At 31.0% G+C, this 24,278-nt stretch overlaps 1 protein-coding gene across 3 annotated transcripts in view; it reads right to left on the minus strand.

Annotated features, from left to right (window-relative positions):
- Window positions 1-4,484: 4,484 nt before the first annotated feature.
- Window positions 4,485-24,278, minus strand: part of LOC115890161 (dipeptidase 1-like) — a 63,420-nt gene continuing 43,626 nt past the window's right edge. For 2 of the 3 annotated variants that reach the window (XM_030910322.1, XM_030910323.1), the window contains 3 exons: window positions 23,096-23,281; window positions 19,279-19,548; window positions 9,530-9,929 (listed from right to left, as the gene is read on the minus strand). In XM_030910322.1, the coding sequence (XP_030766182.1) occupies window positions 9,667-9,929; window positions 19,279-19,548; window positions 23,096-23,281 (719 nt within the window). In that variant the 3' untranslated portion in view covers window positions 9,530-9,666. Of the gene's footprint in view, window positions 5,211-9,529; window positions 9,930-19,278; window positions 19,549-23,095; window positions 23,282-24,278 lie in introns of those variants that run through there. The other variant, XR_004051582.1, reaches the window with a different exon arrangement.

A 24,278-nucleotide genomic window follows, 5' to 3' on the forward strand; every position in this document is an offset into this window, starting at 1 on the left:
GTCGTATGTTGCTCACAAAGTCTTTTAAAGAAACAATTAACTTGTGCCTTCACAAATGTCTAAACCAGGGCTCTGTATTTTTTTATTAACTAAATGAAATCTCTCCAAAACTTCTTCCCAAAAGATAATCAAAATTGCAGTCTCGAGTTTCGCCATTTTATTGAATAAATTTCGTGCCTCTTTCCGGAAATCAACTTTCTCAACCTCATTTTCGCTGAAACTTTTGAAAATTTTCATAATGTCATAATTATTTTTTAAGGCTTTGACAGCATCATAGTGGCAAGACCATCTTGTCTGGCTTAAACTTTTAACCTGAATTTTAATTTTATTTCACGATTCAACAGTTCCCACCTATGGGTCTATTGTTTTTCGCGGGGCCTGGGGGCCCCTTGTAACCTCGGAGCCCTGGGCTGCAGCCCAAACAGCCCGTAGGTAGATCCGGCCCTATGAACCAGATAGGTATAGGAAACCCTAATATATTTTGAAAGAGCATATAAATGTGCTTCGACTTATTTTAAAAAATACATAGTGTTGTATTTGAAATAACGAAGTTTTTATGTAAAATAAATATTTAAAATAGACCAGCAATTTTTGATACCTCTGTATACATTTAAGGGAGCAATAACTTTTTTTAGTAATGTTTATCTCTTTGACTTCAAAGTCAGCACAGGAATTAACTCTGAAAAGTAATGCACAGGGTATTGACAACGTTTTTTTATAGCATGCATATTTAAATATCTTTAAATATCTCAAAAACAAAAGCATTTAAACATATTAAACCCTTATAATAAATGACTTATTCTATGCCCAAGAATCCAAAAATTATATAAAATACCGGGTGTTCCATAAGAAAAAATATAACTTTGGTATGGATCTTAGTTCTGACACATCCTGTACATTTGAAAATAATTTTAAATTATGCACATTGCCTCTCTACATATACCCATAAAAAAATTTGTTTCTACATCTTTCCGTTTTCGTATAATTAACCGAGGCGAATGAGGTGCGCCACCCTGTATACATGTTTTTTTACGCATCTAGAACATTAGAAGTTTGAATGTTTGTTTGAAACACCCTGTATATCAAAATATATTGACCACACTGTACATATTTCCAATAAGCGTCTCTACAGCGACTCGACAAAAATATCAATCAATTCTAAATTGGATACAAACATTCATTTTATAAAAGTTCGACGAATAATTCAAAATGTTTACAAATGTTTTATAAAAACTTATCAGTCACCTAAACAGTTCTATTATTATCAAATTCTTAGTATAATAAAGATATAAACTCTATACAGGCTGAATCACATTTTTTAATAAGGGTTCTATAGATTTTTTTGTGTGTTTTCTTTTTCTAGATTATGTCAGATTCGCCAAGTAAGTGTTCAATGCATTGGGATGACATAAAATACATCTAATAATTTTGAAGAGGATAAAGAAAGTTTTTGTTAAGTATGTAGTACCGATGAAGTTTCTATCAGCACTCTATGGTAGTTTTTTTCTTTTTATATTGTTGACAATATACAGGGTGGCCCGAATTATAATCGTGAAACTTTGGCAACATATTCTTCAGATAAAAATAAGTAAAAAAGTTCCTAAAGGTATGTCCTAAAATTCTTCGTTTTGGAGATACAGGGTGTAGAAGTTTCATTTTTATTTAGGGCTTTTCCAAATATATATGAATGTTTTAGACATGAGAAATTCGATTTTGATGTTACTATGACTCCTATTTATAGGAGGCGCAACCTACATGTTTTTTAACGGTTTTGATGAGTACTAACCTTTGAATAAGAAGACTAAGGAAGGAGCATATCAAAAATCTTAGGTCCACCGCGATGGGCCTCAAATATGGGCGACTTAAATTCCGGTTTATCAGTGCCGTTCTAATTTTATATAAAAAATGTAAAACTATGATGTAGGGTAGACGTGGGGTAGACTCAATAATTTGTTAGTTTATTTTACGTTGTGAATAAATGTTGGTAGTTATTAAAATTGTTATAAAAATATAAAATTCTAATGAAAATAGATAGGTTACAATAATTATTTATAACCATAAACATCCGATACGCTACTGAAGCAGGTAAGTCAAATTGACGTATCTAAATTCTTTGACATCTAATCTTTGACAAGTAGTAAATAAAAGCAAAAATGCAAGAAAAAATATATAATTAGTTAATTTAAGTGAATTTCATAAATTATCGGTTTACTACACGTATGTATATTATATAGTCACTTACTAGCGAAAAGTTGTTCCATTATTTCACTCGATTTTTGCCGAGATCTACCGCACGCTACACAACCAACTATTTTAAAGTCTTTTTCGATAAATCGCGATACTGTCACTGTTAATTTAACTTCTGCCACAATTTCCATCTAGATTTACTACCTTTATACAACTATCAGTAGTAGAATAAATAATAAATAACATAAAATAGGCTCCGTAAAGACTGTCAAATCCACAAAATTTCAAATCAAATTCAAATGTGTCAAATGAATCGTCAAACAGAATTGTCAAGGATCCCCACCCTAGAGTCCTTTTTCCGCCCACCATGCATGAATACATGGATAGCATTATGCTCCTTCCTTAGTCTTATTCAAAGGTTAAAACACATGTAGGTGGCGCCGCCTATAAATAGGAGTCATATTGATATCAAAATCAAATTTCTCATATTAAAAAACTTCCAGCCACCAATTTTCATCCAAATATTGACGTTATTTCATAAATTATTTGGAAAAAATCGAAATAAAAACGAAACTTCTACACCCTGTATCTTTGAAACTAAGTGTTTTAGAACATACATTTAAACGAACTTTTTACTTATTTTTATCAGCAGAATACGCTGCCGAAGTTTCCGGAATACAGTTCGGACCACCCTGTATAAAATAAACTTTTTTCATAATTCTACATTATACGATACTCCGTTCTTCTTTCTACACCATTTTTAATGTTACAAAAGGTCGAACTAAACCATTTTTTTAGATAAAAAAAACTTTCTTTACTCTCTTCAAGTACAAAATATTGGACAATGGGTAATTTCTACCGGTTTCTATAATGTATCAACTAAAAAATCCGTCAAACACAGCAAGAAAAAAAATGACATCGTTCGCATCTGTTCCTTAAAAAGATATCGAATATCTCAGAGTTTGTTGAACACATGATTTGTGCGATTAGAACATTAACGTTAAGTAAGCCCGGTACTCTTTCACTCTGCCTACTCGGGGATGGGAGGATACACACAGCGCATATTTAAAAAAAAATCAAGCCTGTCGTCGTTTTCTGTCACGATTAAAACGCGTTAGGTATGTGCACATCTATCGACTAATTAAAATATCGATATCGATGTTTTCTTTCTCGAAAATATCGATACCGATATTTTAAGGTATCGATATTAGTTTTATTTAACGCTAGATCGTGAGATTACTATAAGGTACGTGAGAAGAACTGTAGTTGGGTTGTCGAGGAAAGTATATATTATTACCACCCATTAAATCGTGACAATAACGAACCAATAGGCAGTACGCAAAATATTCCGGTACGCTCCAAAAAAAAAGAAGGTTAATACCAACTATAAAGAACATAATATGAAAGCATTTTAGCCCAATTGTTACTTATAGTATACTTTTCAATAAAAAGATGATGGAATGAGCTTTCCCAAAAACTTAGGTAAGACTTTGGATATGCTCCTAAGTAGGATTTTTTCGGTACAGCGCCCCTTAGGAACCAGGATTTCCCGTTGTTTTCGGTACTTTCGGTACTAATTTTTGTTCAATGGTGGTTCAATTCAGTCAGAAAGCAAGGGATGGTTTTTCAAAGTAAAATGGATAAAAAATTGAGATTTTTAATAAAAATAATATCAAATTATTAAGCAATCAGTCATGAAAAAATTAACATGAACACAAGTAAAGAGAAAAGTATAGGTACTTAACTAAAATTTCACATCGAACAACATAAACCAACTTAACTGAATTTGAGACAAAAGCCCTAAAATATTGAATTAAAAATGCAAATATCTATTAAAACATAAGATAATAAATATTATAGTGTAACAATCAAATTTCCTCGCAACGACCTCTATGTGCTGACTCATAAATTATCGCAAATAACTATTATTTCTGCATCAGGTTTAGTATAATTTTATTGTTAAATATTATTTTATTTAAATTTTACAATTATGCAACCCGATATACACCGCGATATTATACAGCTACAGCTACACAATATTGTCACTGGATGCGGCCACCGCCAGCAGTAGGCTTTTTGTCGACCTCTCTTTATCTTTGATCATCACCTGTCCGTCACTGTCAGATCAAATCAGATGTTTTTGGATTTATTTATCCTTTGTTTTGGTTATTGAAATTTTATAATTACCAGATAAAATTTCGTAGTTAAATTGTTTATTTTTGGTGTGGATCGCAGTGTGCAATTCGTTCATTTAATTGTGGGAATTTCTGAGTACAGTTCGTTCATTGACCGGATACGGAATATGGCAGTGGAAAATATTCTAGATCATCGTTTTTTATTTATGTCTTTTTGTGAGTTGGACTAGAGTAGATATATAGTTCTCTATCCCCTGGACGGAGATTTTCGGTTGAAATCTGGTTTTGTGAAGGAAATCCCATCCTGGCGTGACTTCTTGTGTATCCACCGACTGGGATATCATCGTGAAGAACTGGCTGCCGTTTCGTGAAGCATTCCCTGTTGGTGATTAGCAAGTCTTCGTAATGAAGGATTAAATCTTCCGGAACATATTTGGTTAGAGACGTGGTTGAATGTTGTTGATTTGTATGGACCGCCGACCAATTTTCGAAATGGGATTAAAATAGCCAAAATTTTCCGACCGATATTCCGATTCCACGTGCCCAAGAAGTCCCCGAGAGTTCCAAGAGCAAGAAGACCGATCCAGACCGTAGAGCACAGAACAGTTCAGAATTCAGTGTAGAGGTACCCGTTGGACATCATAAACCCTCGTTGAGGTAAAGTTCAGATTTAATTAGTCCTTCTTTATTACCTTTATTAACTCCTACACGTTGTGCTAGTCCTTGTTCTATAATTGAGGCCCTTTTCTAAGACAACCAATATTATTTAGGGTTTTTTATGTCACCTTTTCAAAACCTACACTTGCCTGGCATCCGTACGTCTGCTGACATCCGTGGGCTCCAGTGACATTCATCGAGCTGCTGTACACCGTCGTAGCAACCCTGTAACTATATAGACACCGTAGCTCAGCCGGAGGAACTTTCGAGTGTTTCAAGATTATACATTGTATCGATTAGAGTACGACTGTTTAGATTTAGATTTGATTTATGTAAACCACCCTGATTGTATCTTTAGTATTAACTTAGATAAGGAGCTTTGACGTCATAAGTTTAGTTCTTATTGATTTAGATTCCGATTTGGTTTACATTTTCGGTCATTTTTCTATTCATTCCTATTTAACTTTTTGAAATTTTAATAAATTGCTTAAATATTTTTAGTAGTATTATTTACAGTCTAGTCTCATAGTTAAGTTCAAGTAATTATAGTAACATTTGAAGTTCATGGTAGTTGCACTCAACAGTTCGAGGTTAGTGTTGAAGTCTACTTAATAGTAACATCTTTTATGGCGAGTTCGTAGAGTATAATCTCGTGGCGCCCTTTTATTAAGATCTTTGAACCCCGACCACCCGGCTGTTAAAATTAAAAGCTATAGTCTATAAAATGAATAACTTTGAACTTTGACCGTTATTTTCACCAACATGGCAAATACAAAATCCATCTGTCTAAAAAGTTACTGATATTCTTTAAATTGAGTGCCTGAACGAATCAGATAGGTAACTCTTTTTACTTTCGTGAAATAGAAAAGGAAAATAATAAAACAAGTGACAATTCTTCCTCTTCTTGCCAAAATCAACACGAAATGTCATAATTGACAAAAGTAAAATGTCATCAGCTTTTGACATTTCTAAATATTAGACCAATGCCGTCTCTATTAGAACAGCCACGGAGCGAGATTTATGACGTCACGCTAGTTAGATAATACGGATTAATAAATATGTTGGAGAATACATGGAAACTAATAAATAATAAAATAATTATTCCTCGTATTTTTGGTTTGTATTTTAAAAATGATATAGTTTACATGAAATATACATAATATACAGTTAATAAATACAATATAATATATACCTATTTATTGTAATAAATACTTTGGCTAATAAACATGAACCATACAAATGCAGCAAATGTTTTACAATATACAAATAATGAATAGGTGGTACATAAGATAATGGGTAAAATGTAAAATATATTTTAAATTTTGGGGATCGAAAATCGATCTAATTTAACAAAAAACATTCAATATCTACTAATAGTGATGTATTATTATTTGCATTCACAAAATTTATTTATATATTATAATGTTTACTGCAATTAATAAACTAATCTAAACTTGTCAAAAGATGACCACATATTTTTTAAATTATTATTCTTAACACAAAAACTATCTACATTGACTATGGAGTACGATTTCAGTCATATTGTAAAACATTTGCTGCATTTGTATGGTTCATAGTTTATCTGCCAAAGTATTTATTAATATAAATAGGTATATATATATATATATATATATATATATATATATATATATATATATATATATATATATATATATATATATATATATATATATATATATATATTGTATTTATTAACTGTATATTATGTATATTTCATGTAAACTATATCATTTTTAAAATACAAACCAACAAATCGAGGAATAACTATGTTTTTCATGTATTCTACAACATAGTTATTAATCTGTAGTATCTAACTAGTGTGACGTCATAAATCTCGTTCCGAGACTGTTCTATTAGAGACGGCATTGCGTCAGCATGGCCGCAAGTTGCTAACCTAATAAAATTAACACTAGAAAAGCCCGCGGGAACTGTCAGATTCAAAGTTATTCGTTTTACAGACTATAGTGGCCTCTATGCAACTCATCCCGATTAAGTAAACTTGTGTTTTATTGAACTTCAAATTAGAAAAGGACGCGGCAATAGGAACTTCAAAAGAGAAAAGAAGCAAAACCAATAAGAAATAGCATCATTACTAATTTAGAAGAGTTTGATTTTGACCGCTAGAAAGTAACAAAGGACTTTCTCACATAACAAAAAAAGAATTTTTTAAGTATTGTTACCGAAGCCCAATAAATCAATAAATCCATAAATCGATAAACTGATAAACCGATCTTGTCTGGTCTTGCACAGGCTGCTCGAGCGTCTGTAGTAGCACAGAATATCTAGCTACGCAACAGAAAAATACTCGAAATGAAAGAGCTAAAATTGCACAAATAGAATACTAGATGGCGCGACAATATCATAATCAGAATATAATTAGAAATTTTGAACTTTCGGTTTTGGATCGACGGCTCGTCGACGGCCTTATAGCTCGGCTAAATATGCACAGTTGCCGGATTCAACAAGACTTGAATTGGCATCCCATTCTTTTTACTGTGTATAGTGCAGTATGTGTTTCTTTCTATTCTTTTTTTCTTGCCAGATACACTTATATTAATTATTCCTTTGGCTATTAAAATAGTTTTAAGTATAATATTACAAAACATATACATTTTTAATATACACTACCTTATAATGTTAACTAAGAAAATACCTTTAATTACCTTTAAAATTAATATTATTCAGGGCGATTGATAGTGATATTTATTAATGCTGGAACGTTAGTAATGAAATATAGGTTTAATAATAATGGAAATAATTTATTAAAATGCAGTACAAAAAATGTTAACTGACTAAAAAATACTATAATAACAAATTTCTTCCGTTTGCCACGTTATTTATATAGACCTAGGTAGATTTTAAAAAGTGACACAGGTACAATTAATAATATATTAGTTCGGCATAAAAGTTGCTGTCACGACATCGAACAATAAATTAAAATTCGTAAAATAAATTAAAATTATTAATTAAACAAATCTTTATAAAGAAACGCAAGTATACCAAATTTGGGCCTAATCGAACTCCAGGAAATGATATCATAATAGTGTACTATATTATGGTACCACTCGATATACTTTAAGGTACCATAATATTGCAATGTCACCGAAGATCCGTAGTATACAAAATTTAAGAACAATCGAACGCCATGAAATGGTATCGTAATATGGTACTATATTAAGGTACCACTTTATATACATCATAGTACCATCATATTACAATGTCACCGAAAATACGTAGTATCCCAAGTTTAAGCCCAATCGAACGCCATGTACGTAATATAGTACTATATTATGGTACCAGTTGATATGCTTCATGGTACCATAATAATGCAATGTCATCAAAATACGCAAGTATATATCAAATATGAGCTCAATCGAACGCCAGGAAATGGTATTGAAATATGGTACTATATTAAGGTACCATTTTATATGCATCATAGTACCATCATATTACAATGTAACCGAAGATACGTAGTATAACAAGTTTAAGCCTAATCGAACGCCAGGAAATGGTATCGTAATATGGTACTATATTATGGTACCTCTTATTATGCTCCATGGTACCATAATATTACAATATCACCGAAGATACGTAGTATCCCAAATTTAAGCCCAATCGAAGCCATGTACATAATATGGTACTATATTATAGTACCAGATTATATGCATCATAGTACCATATATTACAATGTCACCGAAAATACGTAGTATGCCAAGTTTAAGCCCTATTGCCGCCATGTACCTAATATTGCTATGTCATCAAATATGGTACTATAGAAGGTACCACTTTATATGCTTCATGGTACCATGATATTACAATGTCACTGAAGATATAGTATACCAAGTTTAAGCCCAATCGAACGCCATGTATCGTAATATAGTACTATATTATGGTATCACTTGATATGCTTCTGAAAAAAACGGCGTCCAGTTGGCTTGAGAAGGACGATCGATGACATTTCCCATATAAATTTACATATAAAATGACAGCGATATTCATTTCATAGCTATCACTAACGCCGTTTTTTCCCGATTATACGATATGAACTTGGTATGAACACAATCGAACGTCAGGAAGTGGTAGAACTATAATAATAGTTCTGTAGAACAATCCTTATTATATTGTCGCCGAATTACAATGAAAATCAGGATTCAATTATACAATCAAACGTCAGAAAGTGATTGTAATTTAGCTCATAAGATTTAATTCCAACTAACATGGCAAACTGAAAAAAACAGCTCTGATCTATTTTAATATGTTTAAATGATGTAGCAAATTTGAAGGTAGGCTTTATCAGGAAGTATTACGATATGAATTACACAATGGCAACACTGCACAAAATTCTTTTAAATTTTGTTTGTAGAAAACTGTTTTCTTTTAAATTTATTGCCCTCTATTATGTAGTAGCGAAACTACCACATCAAAATATCTGATTTGGAGACAGGCTTTTAAAGCCTGTCTCCTTTTGCTTCCTACAATTTTATACATGTAACGAGGCTTCTGTTGCGTAGCTAGATATTCTGTGGTAGTAGCCTTTACGGTTGAATTACACCTTCTTTATTTTTTGTCCCGAGCGTACCTACCCGTCGTATCAGCCTCAAAAATAAATCGCTACTCTCATCGTCACCTCGCGCTCATCCGAGACCACAGCTAGCGCCAGCGTTCGTCAAGAGTTCTTCGAGACGCACTCGTCCACCGCGCTCTTTGGCCCCAAGTCCTCGAACGGCGCGATCTCCGCTCTGCGCCACCGGTCGCGCACCTCCTCCACCCGCTCGAACACGCGCAGGAAGTTGAGGCCGGCGAGGGACATGAGGTCGCGCTCCGACCACGCGGGATCGCCCAGGAGTTCGGCCAGGAGATAGGGGTAGCGGGAGACGTCCTCCAGGCCGACGGGGGTCACGTTGATGCCGTCGTAGCCCGCTCCTATACCTGGAAAAATTATAATTAATTATGAATAAAAACTAGCCATCGGAACTATCGAATTGTTACTGAATGAATGATTCCAACTATATCGAATGGTTTTATTCGTATAAAATCATTCATTCATTGTATAGTCTATAAAATGAATAACTTTGAATTTTGACCGTTATTTTTTACCAACATGGCAAATATCAAATCACTCTATCCAAAAAGTTACTGATATTCTTTAAAATGAGTGCCTGAACGAATCAGATAGGTAACTCTTTTTACTTTCATGAAATAGAAAAGGAAAATAATAAAACAAGTGACAGTTCTTCCTCTTCTTGCAAAAATCGACGCGAAATGTCATAATTGACAAAAGTAAAATTTCATCAGCTTTTGACATTTCTAAATATCAGCTCAATGCCGTCTCTAATAGACAGCCTCGGAGCGAGATTTATGACGTCACGCTAGTTAGATACCACGGATTAATAAATATGTTGTAGAATCCATGGAAAACATAATTATTCCTCGTATTTTTGGTTTGTATTTTAAAAATGATATAGTTTACATGAAATATACATAATATACAGTTAATAAATACAATATATATATATACATATATATATATATATATATATATATATATATATATATATATATATATATATATATATATATATATATATATATATATTATATATGCTATATATATATATATATATATATATATATATATATATATATATATATATATATATATATATATATATATATATATATATATATTTTTTTTATTCTTTTCTTTGACCTCTCAATATATATTTTATTTAATTTTTTTCTTGGCTTTAGGTCAGGTAAAAATGCGAAAAACGGTTTTTTTTATATTAAATATTTCATGACGTTTCGACCTGGTAGGGTCTTTATCAAAATTTATTACTTGAACGTAGATTGTTTACTTATTACAACTTATCATTTTCTTTCTGAAATCTTAGCGAAGAACATATATCCAAATTGGTTTCCACAAACATAACACAAACATATCAATAAAGTCGTCACAATTTTTGCACAGAGACATACACATTTAATGGATTTTACAACACTGAATGAACAGTCAAATTCAGTGTTGTAAAATCCATTAAATGTGTATGTCTCTGTGCAAAAATTGTGACGACTTTATTGATATGTTTGTGTTATGTTTGTGGAAACCAATTTGGATATATGTTCTTCGCTAAGATTTCAGTAAGTTGTAATTCTAAACAATCTACGTTCAAGTAATAAATTTTGATAAAGACCCTACCAGGTCGAAACGTCATAAAATATTTAATATAAAAAACCGTTTTTCGCATTTTTACCTGACCTAAAGCCAAGAAAAAAAATTAAATATATATATATATATATATATATATATATATATATATATATATATATATATATATATATATATATATATATATATATATATATATATATATATACCTATTTATAGTAATAAATACTTTGGCAAATAAACTATGAACCATACAAATGCAGCAAATGTTTTACAATATACAAATAATGAATAGGTACATAAGATAATGGGTAAAATGTAAAATATATTTTAAATTTTGGGATTTGAAAATCGATCTAATTCAACAAAAAACATTCAATATCTACTAATAGTGATATATTATTATTTGCATTCACAAAATTTATATGTATATTTTGAAAGCATCAATGTTTGAAAAATTTATGTTTGAAAATAATACAATATCATAGAAAAAAAGGCGTCAGCGATGGCTATGAAATAAAGATCGCTGTCATTTTATATGTAAAATTATTCTAAAATTTTTGATTTTCTTGGGATTTAGGTTCGGGACAAACGCTGATTAAATTTTCATAATTTTTTTTGGTTTAAAAAAAACGTTATAGCTAACGTTTACAGCCTTCATCAGTGTTGTGTCATATGATTATTTATTTTATTAGTCATATAATCCATAAAATTACATATACGAGGAATAATTACGTTTTCCATGTATTCTACAACATATTTATTAATCCGTAGTATCCAACTAGAGTGACGTCATAAAATTCGTGGCTGTTCTATTAGAGACGGCATTGCATCAGCATGGTCGCAAGTTGCTAACTTAATAAAATTAGCACTAGGAAAGCCCGCGGGAACTGTCAAATTCAAAGTTAATCGTTTCACAGACTATATACTACAGCATATGTGACAACCTCTCCGTGCAACTAAATGGTTATCGTTGAGTCACGACTATCGAATGCTTTTGATAAATGAAATATTTAGTATTCGTTTGATTTTTGTGTGCGTCAGTGCATTATTAGTTCTCCCAAATTTTTATAACATCGCCTTGTAAATACTGTGCTATTTTTGCATTTATTTAAATATTTAAAATTCTAAAATAGTAGTTTTTTTTAAATCGACGATTGCGTGCGTGTGGTGAGGTGGTCAAAATTTTTCCGAAAATTTGTGTGATTTTCCTTAGCCCGATCTTTCAATTATTTACTTTTATATGGTATATGGTCTATTTTTTTAATGGGAAATTTTGAAAAGTAGCAATTTTTAAGAGAGATGAGATGAACTTACAATTAATTTAAAAATACATAATTTGTATTTTAGATGTTTTAATAATATGAATTAGTTGAACTTATTATCATATATTTAAGTAATGTGGTTATTGAACTCAAATTTTGGGGTGAGAAAATTAAATTGAAAGTTTTACACATGTCAATTTAAAAAAAAGTTAACGATATTTGTATTTTGTTTATGCTAATTCTCTTACATGTAGTTTTTTGCGAAGAAATATTTCATTTATTTTTTAAAGTAAATGCCAGTAAAAGTAAATATTATTTTTAAATAGTAATATAAAGTAATAAAATGTGATATAAATAATTTTGATTTCTAATTTTTTATTTATATTTTCCTTCCATTACACTGCATGCTCAGAAAATTAATAAATGTTTATATTTCATTATTTTAAAATTTGTTGTAAATATAACAAATTAGTTCTGTAATTATTATTATTTAATAAACCAACGTTGCCAAAAAATTTAGAGACTATATTATTTGTAAATAGGATCTAATATAAATAATTTTGACTTCTAAATTGTTGTTTATATTTTGCTACTACTTAAAAAATAAATAAATGTTTATATTTCATGATTTTAAATTTTGTTGTTAATTGGTATATCAAATTATTACTTGTATTATTATTTATTAAACCAGTCTTTGCTTAAAAACATTAAAAATCATTTTCCTACATCCAAAATAAAAAGTATTATTGCAAAACCAAATTCGTAAACTAAACTTTGCTACAGACTCCAGTATAAATGTTACTATACCATAACCAAAAATAATAAACAATTAGACGATTTTTTACATAATTTTGTGTATATTTTGTTCATGAGGCGCAATACCGTGGATTATAAGCCGATAAATGGTAGACTTCTAGCTAGTCACTGTTTTATATATTTTTTACTATATTATAATTAATTAATAATATTAGACAATGATTAAAACTAAATATTCTTGTGTAACCTAAAGAGGAATAGCCAATTTAATCTACCATCGGTAACTGTTTTCATGTCAGTTTTTCTATGTTTACTTATTTTTCTGAAGCCACCACAACGTTTGACCTTGATTGCTTCGTGCTATTTTACAAAATAGTACGATAAAAACGTGTAATAAAAATTTGTTCCCACGTTTCCTGAAATAGATCGAGACGCGCTGTGATTGGTTGTTTGTTTTTTTACCCAGATTAACAATAAAAAACAAATAAAAGTTGAGAGATGGCACATGTTTTTTGAAACACCCTCTATTTTTACACGTATCTGTATTAGTAGTGGGAACTATCGAATGAATACTATCGAAACATTCGATAGTTGCAATTCATTCGAATAATTCGATAGCTAGTAAAAAAACATTCGTTGAAAACTATTCGAATAAAAATTATCGAATAGATGCGTCATCTGCCTTGAAATATTGTATTCTAGTAATTCGGCAGCAAAAACCATTCATTTATAAAATTCAGTCATTTATGAAATTCATTTATTCGTCAGGATCGATTATAATAAAATATTAACTGGATTTTAGTTGTCGCCCGGCGACGTAGGTTTCTTTCCGAGAGACCCGACAGCGGTCGGTGGCAATGCTATGAAAGAAGCCGGCATCTTTGATTTTTTGCGGAGTCATATAAAGATAAGGACACATTATTTTTTTTATTGAGGTGCTAGTATTTACACAGAAAATACATTATGAAGGGCGCTGTTGCCATATATTGGTATTAGCTGATATTAGCAAAGAATATTATTGTTTGGCTTTAGTTAGTTAGGGACAGTATGTCTATATATTTTGCATTTTTTTATTAATATTCTGTTGTTACACTGCAATAATACTTGTTATGTTGGATGTAGAAAAATTATTTTTAATGTTTTTAAGCAAAGACTGGTTTAATAAAAATAATAATAACAGTAATAATTTTTTATACCTATTAACAACAAAAATTAAAATAATTTAATATAAACATTTTTTTTACGTAGTACCATAATATAAACAACAAATTAGATGTCAAAATTGTTTATATTAGATCCTATTTAAAAATAATATAGTCTTTAAATTTTTTGGCAACGTTGGTTTATTAAATAATAATAATTACAGAATTAATTTGTTATATTAACAACAACCTTTAAAATCATGAAATATAAACATTTATTAATTTTCTAAGCATGCAGTGTAATGAAAGGAAAATATAAATAAAAAATTAGAAATCAAAATTATTTATATTAGGTACTTTATATTACTATTTAAAAATAATATTTACTTTTACTGGCATTTACTTTAAAAAATAAATGAAATATTTCTTCGCGAAAAACTACATGTAAGAGAATTAGCATAAACAAAATACAAACATCGTTAACTTTTTTTTAAATTGGCACGTGTAAAACTTTCAATTTAATTTTCACACCCCATAGTTTGAGTTCGATAACCCCATTTACTTAACCACATTACTTAAATATGATTATTAAGTTCAACTAATTCATATTATTAAAACATCTAAAATACAAGTATGTATTTTTAAAATTAATTCTAAGTTCATCTCATCTCTCTTAAAAATTGCTACTTCTCAAAATTTCCCATTAAAAAATAGACCATATATACCATATAATGATACGGAAAATCACACAAATTTTCGGAAAAATTTTGACACCTGCACACGCACACAATCGTCAATTAAAAAAACTACTATTTTAGTATTTTAAATATTTTAATAAACGCAAAAATAGCACAGTATTTATAAGGTGAAGTTATAAAAATTTGGAAGAACTAATAATGCACTGACGTACACAAAACTCAAACGAATACTAAATTTCATTTATCAAAAGCATTCGATAGTCGTGGCTCAACGATAACCATTTAGTTGCACGGCGAGGTTGTCACATATGCTTTAGTATACAAATGAATGAATGATTTTATTCGAATAAAACCATTCGATAGTTGAAATCATTCATTCAGTAACCATTCAATAGTCTAATTCATTCGATAGTTCCCATCGCTAATCTGTATATTTATATGTTTATATTCTTTGTTGATATACTCCTTCCTTAATTTTTTTATTCAAAGGCTTCTGCTCATTCAATTTCAATACAAATATTAAATACGCCTTTTTAAAATGATTTTTGTTTATTTTAAATAAATAACAACGTTTTTTTTGCCAATTACGCCACAAAATAAGGTTATTCCCGAAACCACTTTGTATAATGAGCATTCTAACAACTGGAACTAAAAAAATGGATATTCTTTTCCGTGCTTTATACTTTCGTTCGCCCAGGCTTCAAGAAGCTCGTTAAACATACATATTCATAATGACGAAAGATCCTGACCAAGGAGGCGAACATATTTTTCGAAACTAGGTTGAAGTGAAGGTCTTTGGCCTGGCCAATTTACCTCTCTCCGCGTGTCTAATAATAAGTCTAATAAGTACTTAATATTTTTCTCCTTATAAATTCTTAAGAAAGTATACAGGGTTGTTCACCACATACGAAACGGAGTATTGGAGCTAAACGTATGGCATTTTACAAATTATAAGTTTTGGGTTCGTTGAAAGACTATTAGAGCTACAATTTAAAAATATTTTTACAAGATACAGAGTGTCCCAAATAAATAAAAAATCTCAAAGTTGTATTTTTTAAATGGAACACCCTGCATAATATTACTTTTTTAGTTTCTACGATTAAAATAAAGGTAAATTTGATTAAGGTATATTACACTTAAACCTTACCGTTTTTGAAATATTTTCAATTTTGTGAAATTGCAGTAAACATTTTAAGGCTTCATTTCTCCAATGGTATCAAAGTTTTTAATACTAAATATTTACTGAAGTCTATTTATTGATCAGTTATTATGTTGCAGTAATAAAAATAATACTACCTCATACAGAGTGTCTAAAAATTTATTTTAAATAATTTCTATTTTTAAACGGCAATAACTTGTTTAATTTAAATAGAACGCCCTGTATATTTTAGGAGAATCAGATGCACAATTTAACTGTCTAACAAATTGTATTATACCACTTTTTACCTATCCCTTCAAGTTTTCGTAAAAAATGCATTTTCTTATAATTTAGACCTTATTTATCAATATACCCATGGAATATTGACATTTTAGATTATTTTTAAAGCAACAAATGTACAGGCTAGTAATATTATCGTTTTTAGCAAAACGATAATATTACTAGCGCATTTGCATGCAAAAAGAAAACTATTTAAATCTTTATAAAAGAGTATAGCATTAAGTAAATATACCACCATTATTTCCGCCCAAATAATAATTAATTACATACTTAATTGTTTTCGTTAATAAGTTATTCTAAATAAATGTGGATTTGAATCAGAAATCAAATGAATAATAATTTATGAAAATGAACGTCTCTGTTGTCATAAATAAGCATTTGTCAAAAAATGAAATATCATTTATAAGGTGTTACTTTTTACTTTTTACCACACTGTCTAATACACATACAAAATTCAGTTTTTTAGTATTTGGAGCAATTATTATCAATCAACGCAAACAGTCAATTAATGTAGTTTGGATACTGAAATCATATTAATTGGTCCTTTTTAACAAATATTTAAACAGTTTTTATTTACTTTTTAATGAAATAAACGAACTATATCGACAATATTAGTATCAGTACTCTTTAAAATTTTGGTATATCTTTAAAAATAATCTAAAATGTCGGTATTCCATGGGTATATTAATAAATGAGTTCTAAATTACAAGAAAATGCATTTTCCACGGAAACTTGAAGAGATAGGTAAAAAATGGTATAATACAATTTGATAGACAATTAAATTGTGCATCTGGTTCTCATAAAATATACAGAGGGTTCTATTTAAATTAAACAAGTTATTACCGTTTAAAGCTAGTAATTATTTAAAATAAATTTTTAGACACTCTGTTTAAGGTAGTATAATTTTTATTATTGCAACACAATAACTGATCAATAAATAAACTTCAGTAAATATTTAGTATTAAAAAATTTGATACCCTTGGAGAAATAAAGCCTTAAAATTTTTACTGCAATTCCACAAAATTGACAATATTCTAAAAACGGTAAGGTTTAAGTGTAGTAAACCTTAATCGAATATACCTTTATTTTAATAGTAGAAACTAAAAATGTAATAATATACAGGGTGTTCCATTTAAACAAATACATCTTTGATATTTTTTACTTATTTGGTTAGGTTGGACACTCTCTATCTCGCAAAAATATTTTTGAATTGTAGCTCTAATAGTCCTTCAACGAACCCAAAACTTACAATTTCTAAACATCTTATCGTTTAGCTACAATACTCCGTGTCGTATGTGGTAAACAACCCTGTATAGGGCCGGTGGCGCCTCTCGTACGACGCAGAGGCTGCAAGGAGAACTACAGCTTGTATTGAAATGAAATTTTGTGAGCATATGTAGGTTGATTTAGAGCATTTTTTAAAATATAGAAAGTTCTACAGGGTGTCCCCCCCAAAAAATTACAGATCAAAGTTGTGTTTTTTGTAATGGAACACCCTATATATTAATTGATTTTCGGATTCTAGGAGAAAAATAAAGGTAAGTTTCATTATAGAAGTATATAACTAAAATGTAAGGTTTTTGGCATATTTAATCATTTCTAAAAATGAAGAAAACATTTAAAATTTCAATAAATCTCTACCTAAATGATAATTTATCCAGTTTAGCGTATTATGTAACTATTGTACTTTAAATCAAAATAAAATGTGACCCAAAAAGTTGTACAGCGTGAGACAAAATTAATATTGAACACTTATTGTCACATTTAAAAGCAAGTTCTCTTTTATTTTAAATAGAACATCCGGTAGAATATTTCCAATACTCAATGGAGAATTCATATATCTTCAAAATACTATTAAGGTTGCCTACCCTTTAAACAACGATTTTCCTAGATATTTTCATTATTATATTTTGCGTCTTCTTTTTTAATTAGTAATCAAGTTGCATACTGCATTCACCAACTAATGGAATCATATCAATTCTTTCTGATGTAGGATAAGTTTGCATTTTCAGCAAATTTCTAAGAATTTTTATCTGTTTTAACTGACTTTTTTTGGAGACTACATTAAGTCTAAGATTTTATTTAATTGCTAATTCATGTATTCGGCTCCGAGGACATTAACATATTGATTTTCATCATCTTCTTTCTGATAATTTTTCGGACGCGGTTTTTGAAAAGATCCAAAATTGATTAAACTATCTTCTAACCTTTTAAAAATGGCTGGGTTTGGTTTGGTTTGGATATTATATTTCTCAAAATTTTCAAATTTACTCATTTTTTATTATTTAAAATACACACACTTCAATCTGTTGAAATGAAATGTCACGCATCCATCAAAGGTATGTCCCGATCACCATGACAACCGTTTATTTTGTTACCCGACGCGGCCTTCTATCTAATTAATGGATATTTTAAGAAAAATTTGTAATGTTGAGGTTAATAGTGAAAATAAATATAGAGTGTGATATATTTTCGAGAAGCTTATGCCAATCTGAATAAGAAAATTTAAAAATATACAGGAGGTTCTATTTAAAAAAAACATAAATATAGTTAATATCTCAAAAAACAATTTTTTAGAAAAAAAGTCTGACTACGCCACTGCATTCTACTTCAAAAAGTACAAAATTTGAGAATCCCCCTGTAGCTTCGAAACCGATCAAGATAGCCACGATCCGTTTGCGCCATTGTAATTTTTTCAAAAAAAGAACCCGAGACTGCAGTATCAAAATTTCAGTATTTCTCACGGTTTCCTAGATACCCTATAGAAACAACCAAAATGGTCCACCCTCTACATATATAAATCTACTTACCGACATGGTCAACTCCTGCGATCTTCCGGATGTGATTGATGTGGCGTATGACGTCGGCCATGGTGGCGTTGACGCTGCAGGCCACGTGATACGAGTAGAAATCGACCATGACCAGGCCGCCATTTTGCGCGACCAGTTTGAGCAGGTCGTCGGGCACGTTCCTGGTACTGTTGCAGAGGGAGTACGCTGCGGAGTGGCTGTAGATGACGGGTGCTGATGAAACGTTGATGGCCGACCTCGCCGTGTACACCGATGAATGGGATAAGTCCACTGGAAAAAAAGATACAGGCTGGGAATGATTGAAGTGCATTATATTGGTAAACCCTGTATATTAATATCTCGTTTTGTATTCCAAGTGTATACCAACGTATTTCTTTGCAAAATAAAATAATCTACTTTGAAATTAAAATGGCAGGCACATCTATCACTGTCAGGGATTTTGTCGTTGGGCAGACTATAGCTATTTATGATATAAAATCTATTGAATAATTAAAATTAATATTAAAGATATTTTCAATAGAATTGTCTTGATTTATAACTCGTACCCACTTTTCTTGGTCTTCCGGACACTTTAGGCTGCCTAGTATAACTGTCCTTTCCACCAGGAACACAACAAAGATAAGGCATAGCACCAAAAACACACTCCACTTAAGCTTTATTGATGAATTGTTAGAGTCTTAAAAAACACACACAAAAATCATGATAAATAAAAAACTTATGGGCACTTTTAGGTTAAAGTACTTAACAAAACGTGTAATATTTCGTGTTTTTTATAAGAAACAGAGTGACCATATATCTGGTAGTAGTTTATATCACTTAAGCATCAAAATAATTAGTTTTTTGCACTACAATAACAATAATACCAAAAATCAACCGATAAAATATGGATACAGAAACAGAATCTAACCCAATATCTAAGTATGTACAGCTGATGAAGTAAACAAAAGTCCGCCCGTAGGCTGATCTTTTATAGAAGGCATTGACTCATGTCTTCAATTATGACGGACTGTCCTTTATTTAGACGCGATGTCCGTTGTGGAGATTTGACCGTCATTCAACAATGCCCGCCCAACAAGTCTGCCAATTGAATTTAATCAATTCAAAATTATGCTACCTAACGCCCTTCAGTACTTTGACTTCAAAGGGTTTATATTTTACAGCTGATTCGGCAGAAGTTATATTTTGCCTTTGTTAAAGAAAATCTAATTTTCTTTAGTACTCTAACTGATAATTGGTAAAGGCCCAGGATCCTAATTGATTTTGTCTAGAGATAATGAAATTAATATTTGATACCGAAACACTTATTCAGGATTGTTTTTAAAAAAAGAAACACGATTTGAAATCTAATACCACCATCTTGTAATACCAAAAAAAGTAGTAAGAAGAATGCGAAATATGTTTTATTATATCTTTTCAAAATAAGTTATAACAATTAAGACTCTTTGATATATCTTTTACTATGCTCTCTGGAATAGCATGCGGCCCGTCTGGCTGCCGATACCCGTTGCGTTTACTACTGCGCATCGGAAGAAGATCCTATATTTTTTTTTAATTTAGTCCTATAAATTCTAGTATTGAATATAAATCGAACATGTCTCCATAGCACAGTGCGTAGAGTTTCCGACCACGAACCGATGATTCAGAGTTCGAATCCGGGTCAGGTCAAAGACTTTTTTATTTTATTTTCGTTTATATTCTGATAGTAAAGTATTAAATAATTCTGGTAATTAAAAAAACAAATATTTAATACTTTACTATCAGAGTATAAACGAAAATAAAATAAAAAAGTCTTTGACCTGACCCGGATTCGAACTCTGAATCATCGGTTCGTGGTCGGAAACTCTACGCACTGCGCTATGGAGACATATTCGATTTATATTCAATACTAGAATTTAAGGGACTAATAAAAATAGAGGATCTTCTTTCAATGCGCAGTAGGAAACGCAACGTTTACCGGCAGCCAGACGGGCCGCATGCTGTACTAGAGAGTAGTGATGGGTTGTTATTTAACTATCTGTTATTTTATAACAATTATTTATAAATAACATAACGCAACCGTTACTACTTCTAAAACATAACAGATATAAAATAACGACAGGTAGAGATCGGCCGCTCGTAAAACGAAGTGGGAAAGGAACGAAGTGGGAAAGGAACGCTGCTGCATCGGTCGATTGTCGATGGAGGTTCGAAACAGTTTGGAGAATAACGCATCAGTTATTTTAGATAGTACATTGTTTTTCAACCTGTTACGAGCATAACGGGCGGAGGTCGAGATATTATGGCGCTGTATGTTTCAGTACTTACTTATTAAGTTTCAATATTTAGGTATTTATTTATTCTGAAAAAATTTCAGAATAATATTTTAAGATTTTTAAAAATGTATACAGGGTGTTTTGAAAAATCTGGTGATTGATTAATCACGATCCTGCTTAAAGCCCTTGACGTAAAAAGCTGATTTTTGGAAAACGGATTGACTTTAGGGTGTAGAGGTTCGATAAGAAGGGATTTTTCGAAACTCGAATTCTAAGGGGTGAAACTACCCTCATATATTAGAATATTTTTATTTAAAAACCGGTGAGTTTTTCGGAAAAACTCTTAAAACACGTATATTTTATTATGTTGTTTTACATATATTCAGATTTTTAAAAAATATATACAGGGTGTTTCATAAAATATGACCATTGAGTAATCACTATTCTGCTTAAACTGCTTGACGTTTAAAGCTGATTTTTGGCAAACGGATTGACTGTGGGGTTGAGGTTCGATAAGGAGGGCTTTCTCGAATCTCAAATTCCAACAGGGTGAAAACGCCCCTCAAATATTACAATATTTGTTATTTAAAAAACGGTTAGTCTTTCGGGAAAACGCCTGGACACGCATAATTTATTTTGTTTTTTACATATGTTGACATTTTTTCAAAAATCATACAGGGTGTTCCAAAAAGCTGAGTAATTGATTAACCACGATTCTGTTTAAACTGCTCGACGTTTAAAGCTTATTTTTGGCACATATGAGAAAATTTTATCCAGTCTGTATTTTAATGGAAATTCTTGTTTTGCTTTATCATCACCATTAGAAATTATTAATTCGACACGAACGAAGTCGCGGGTACACGCTAGTTTAAGTGTACTTCTAATTCGAACTCTAGTGTGTAGTTGGTTTACTTATGAAGAATATACTACACATTTTCTTATATTGCTATTTTTTGACCGCAAATGGTAAAATCATAACTAAGAGCTTCTCGCCCGTCGAGTAAGATGCACCCTGTACACTGCTACTCAATTCAGGATCTACGCGGATCGAGGGGCAGGGCGTAGGTAGATCGGAATGTATAGGTATAGACGAGTGGCGGAATTTTGGCTTTTTTTATATCGCAATTTGTAAACAGCGCTTATTTGTAAACAACCACCGTTTTTAGAGAGGTATTTTAGATAACAATCGATATTTAGAAATGTTTTGACACCCTGGAAATATTCCACCGAGCACGTCATTGTTGCAACTTGCAACTGCGTTAATACGCCTGGCGGTGACCGCCTCATACTTTCAGATATTTAGCAGTAAAATAAAGAAACCTGTTATTTTTAAGCTGTTATTTTAAGCTGTTTTTTATAAATAACTATAACAGTTTCAACTGTTATCTAAAAATAACAGTTTTGCCCATCACTACTAGAGAGCATAGTAAAAGATATATCAAAGAGCCAAACGTCTTAAAATACTTGTTTTTTCGACGTTGCTAGCTCTCGTACTAATAGGACAGTAGCGTGCTGTAGCGCTGGTATATTGCAAAAAAACAGTTTGTGTATGAAATGTATCTTACCTATCATTCCCAAGCGGTTCATTTCACGCACTACAACCTTTCCAAAATCGCTCAGTCCGTCACTGGTCACAGTGTCCTGTCCTGTAGCCCAGGAAGTGTCACAGGTGTGGGTTATGGTCAGGTACCTTGCTCCCAGGTTGTAGAACGATCTTAGTACCGCTAGGCTATTTCCTAGCGCATGCCCACCTAAAAGACATTACATTTTCGTCTGAGAATACAATATATTTCTATACTATAAATTTATAGTTTATAAATACAGGGTGGTCCGAACTGTATTCCGGAAACTTCGGCAGCATATTCTGCAGATAAAAACAAGTAAAAAAGTTCGTATAAATTTATGTCCTAAAATGCTTTCTTTCGGAGATACAGGGTGTAAAAGTTTCATTTTTATTTCGATTTTTTCTAAATAATTTATAAAGTAACGTCAATATTTGGATGAAAATTGGTGTCTGGGAGTTTTTTGACATGAGAAATTTGATTGTGATATCAATATGACTCCTACTTGTAGAGGGCGCCATCTACGTATTTTTTAACTGGTTTGAAGAGTAATAACTTTTCGTCCGTACCTGTATAAAACTACTGAGTAAAAAAATATACATTTACGATATTTATTACGTAAAAATGGTCTCTCGGTAAAAATCGCTACGAGTAATGGTTCTCGAGATATTTGAAATCGAAATTATCAATACCTATCATCATTGACATAAATTAAACATATACAGACCGGACCACCGTAGTAGTAACATAGGCAGAACCGGACGAATTAGCGTATACCCGTCCGACGGATAAAAAGCAGGCGAAAAAATGCGATAAAATAAAAATAGGTAGATATGTGATAAGAATGTTTCAGAATTTGTATTTATTTGTGTTTTAATAGCCAAAACGAATACATAGATTCTCGCGACAGTTCTCGTGTAAAATTTATTTTTTAAGTAAAATAATGGATGTTTACGAAGTTCGTGAGAAAATTCAAATTGTAAAATAGTATTTCCAAAATAGGTCTTATCGAGATATAAAACAATTTTTCCACAAACTTTTGTAAACAGGCCAATTCCATCATTACATACCTACTATATCAAGAGTTAATAATTTTGAAACACATGGGTGCGTGTCCCCAAAAAAAACACCAAAAGGCTAATGTGTTGATTTATGAAGAACAGGAGTTAAAGCAAGTGTTCATTTG

The sequence above is a fragment of the Sitophilus oryzae genome, unplaced genomic scaffold (genome assembly GCF_002938485.1).
Source record: "Sitophilus oryzae breed Bouriz unplaced genomic scaffold, Soryzae_2.0 scaffold_85_pilon_pilon, whole genome shotgun sequence".
In the NCBI taxonomy this organism is placed as follows: domain Eukaryota; kingdom Metazoa; phylum Arthropoda; class Insecta; order Coleoptera; family Curculionidae; genus Sitophilus; species Sitophilus oryzae.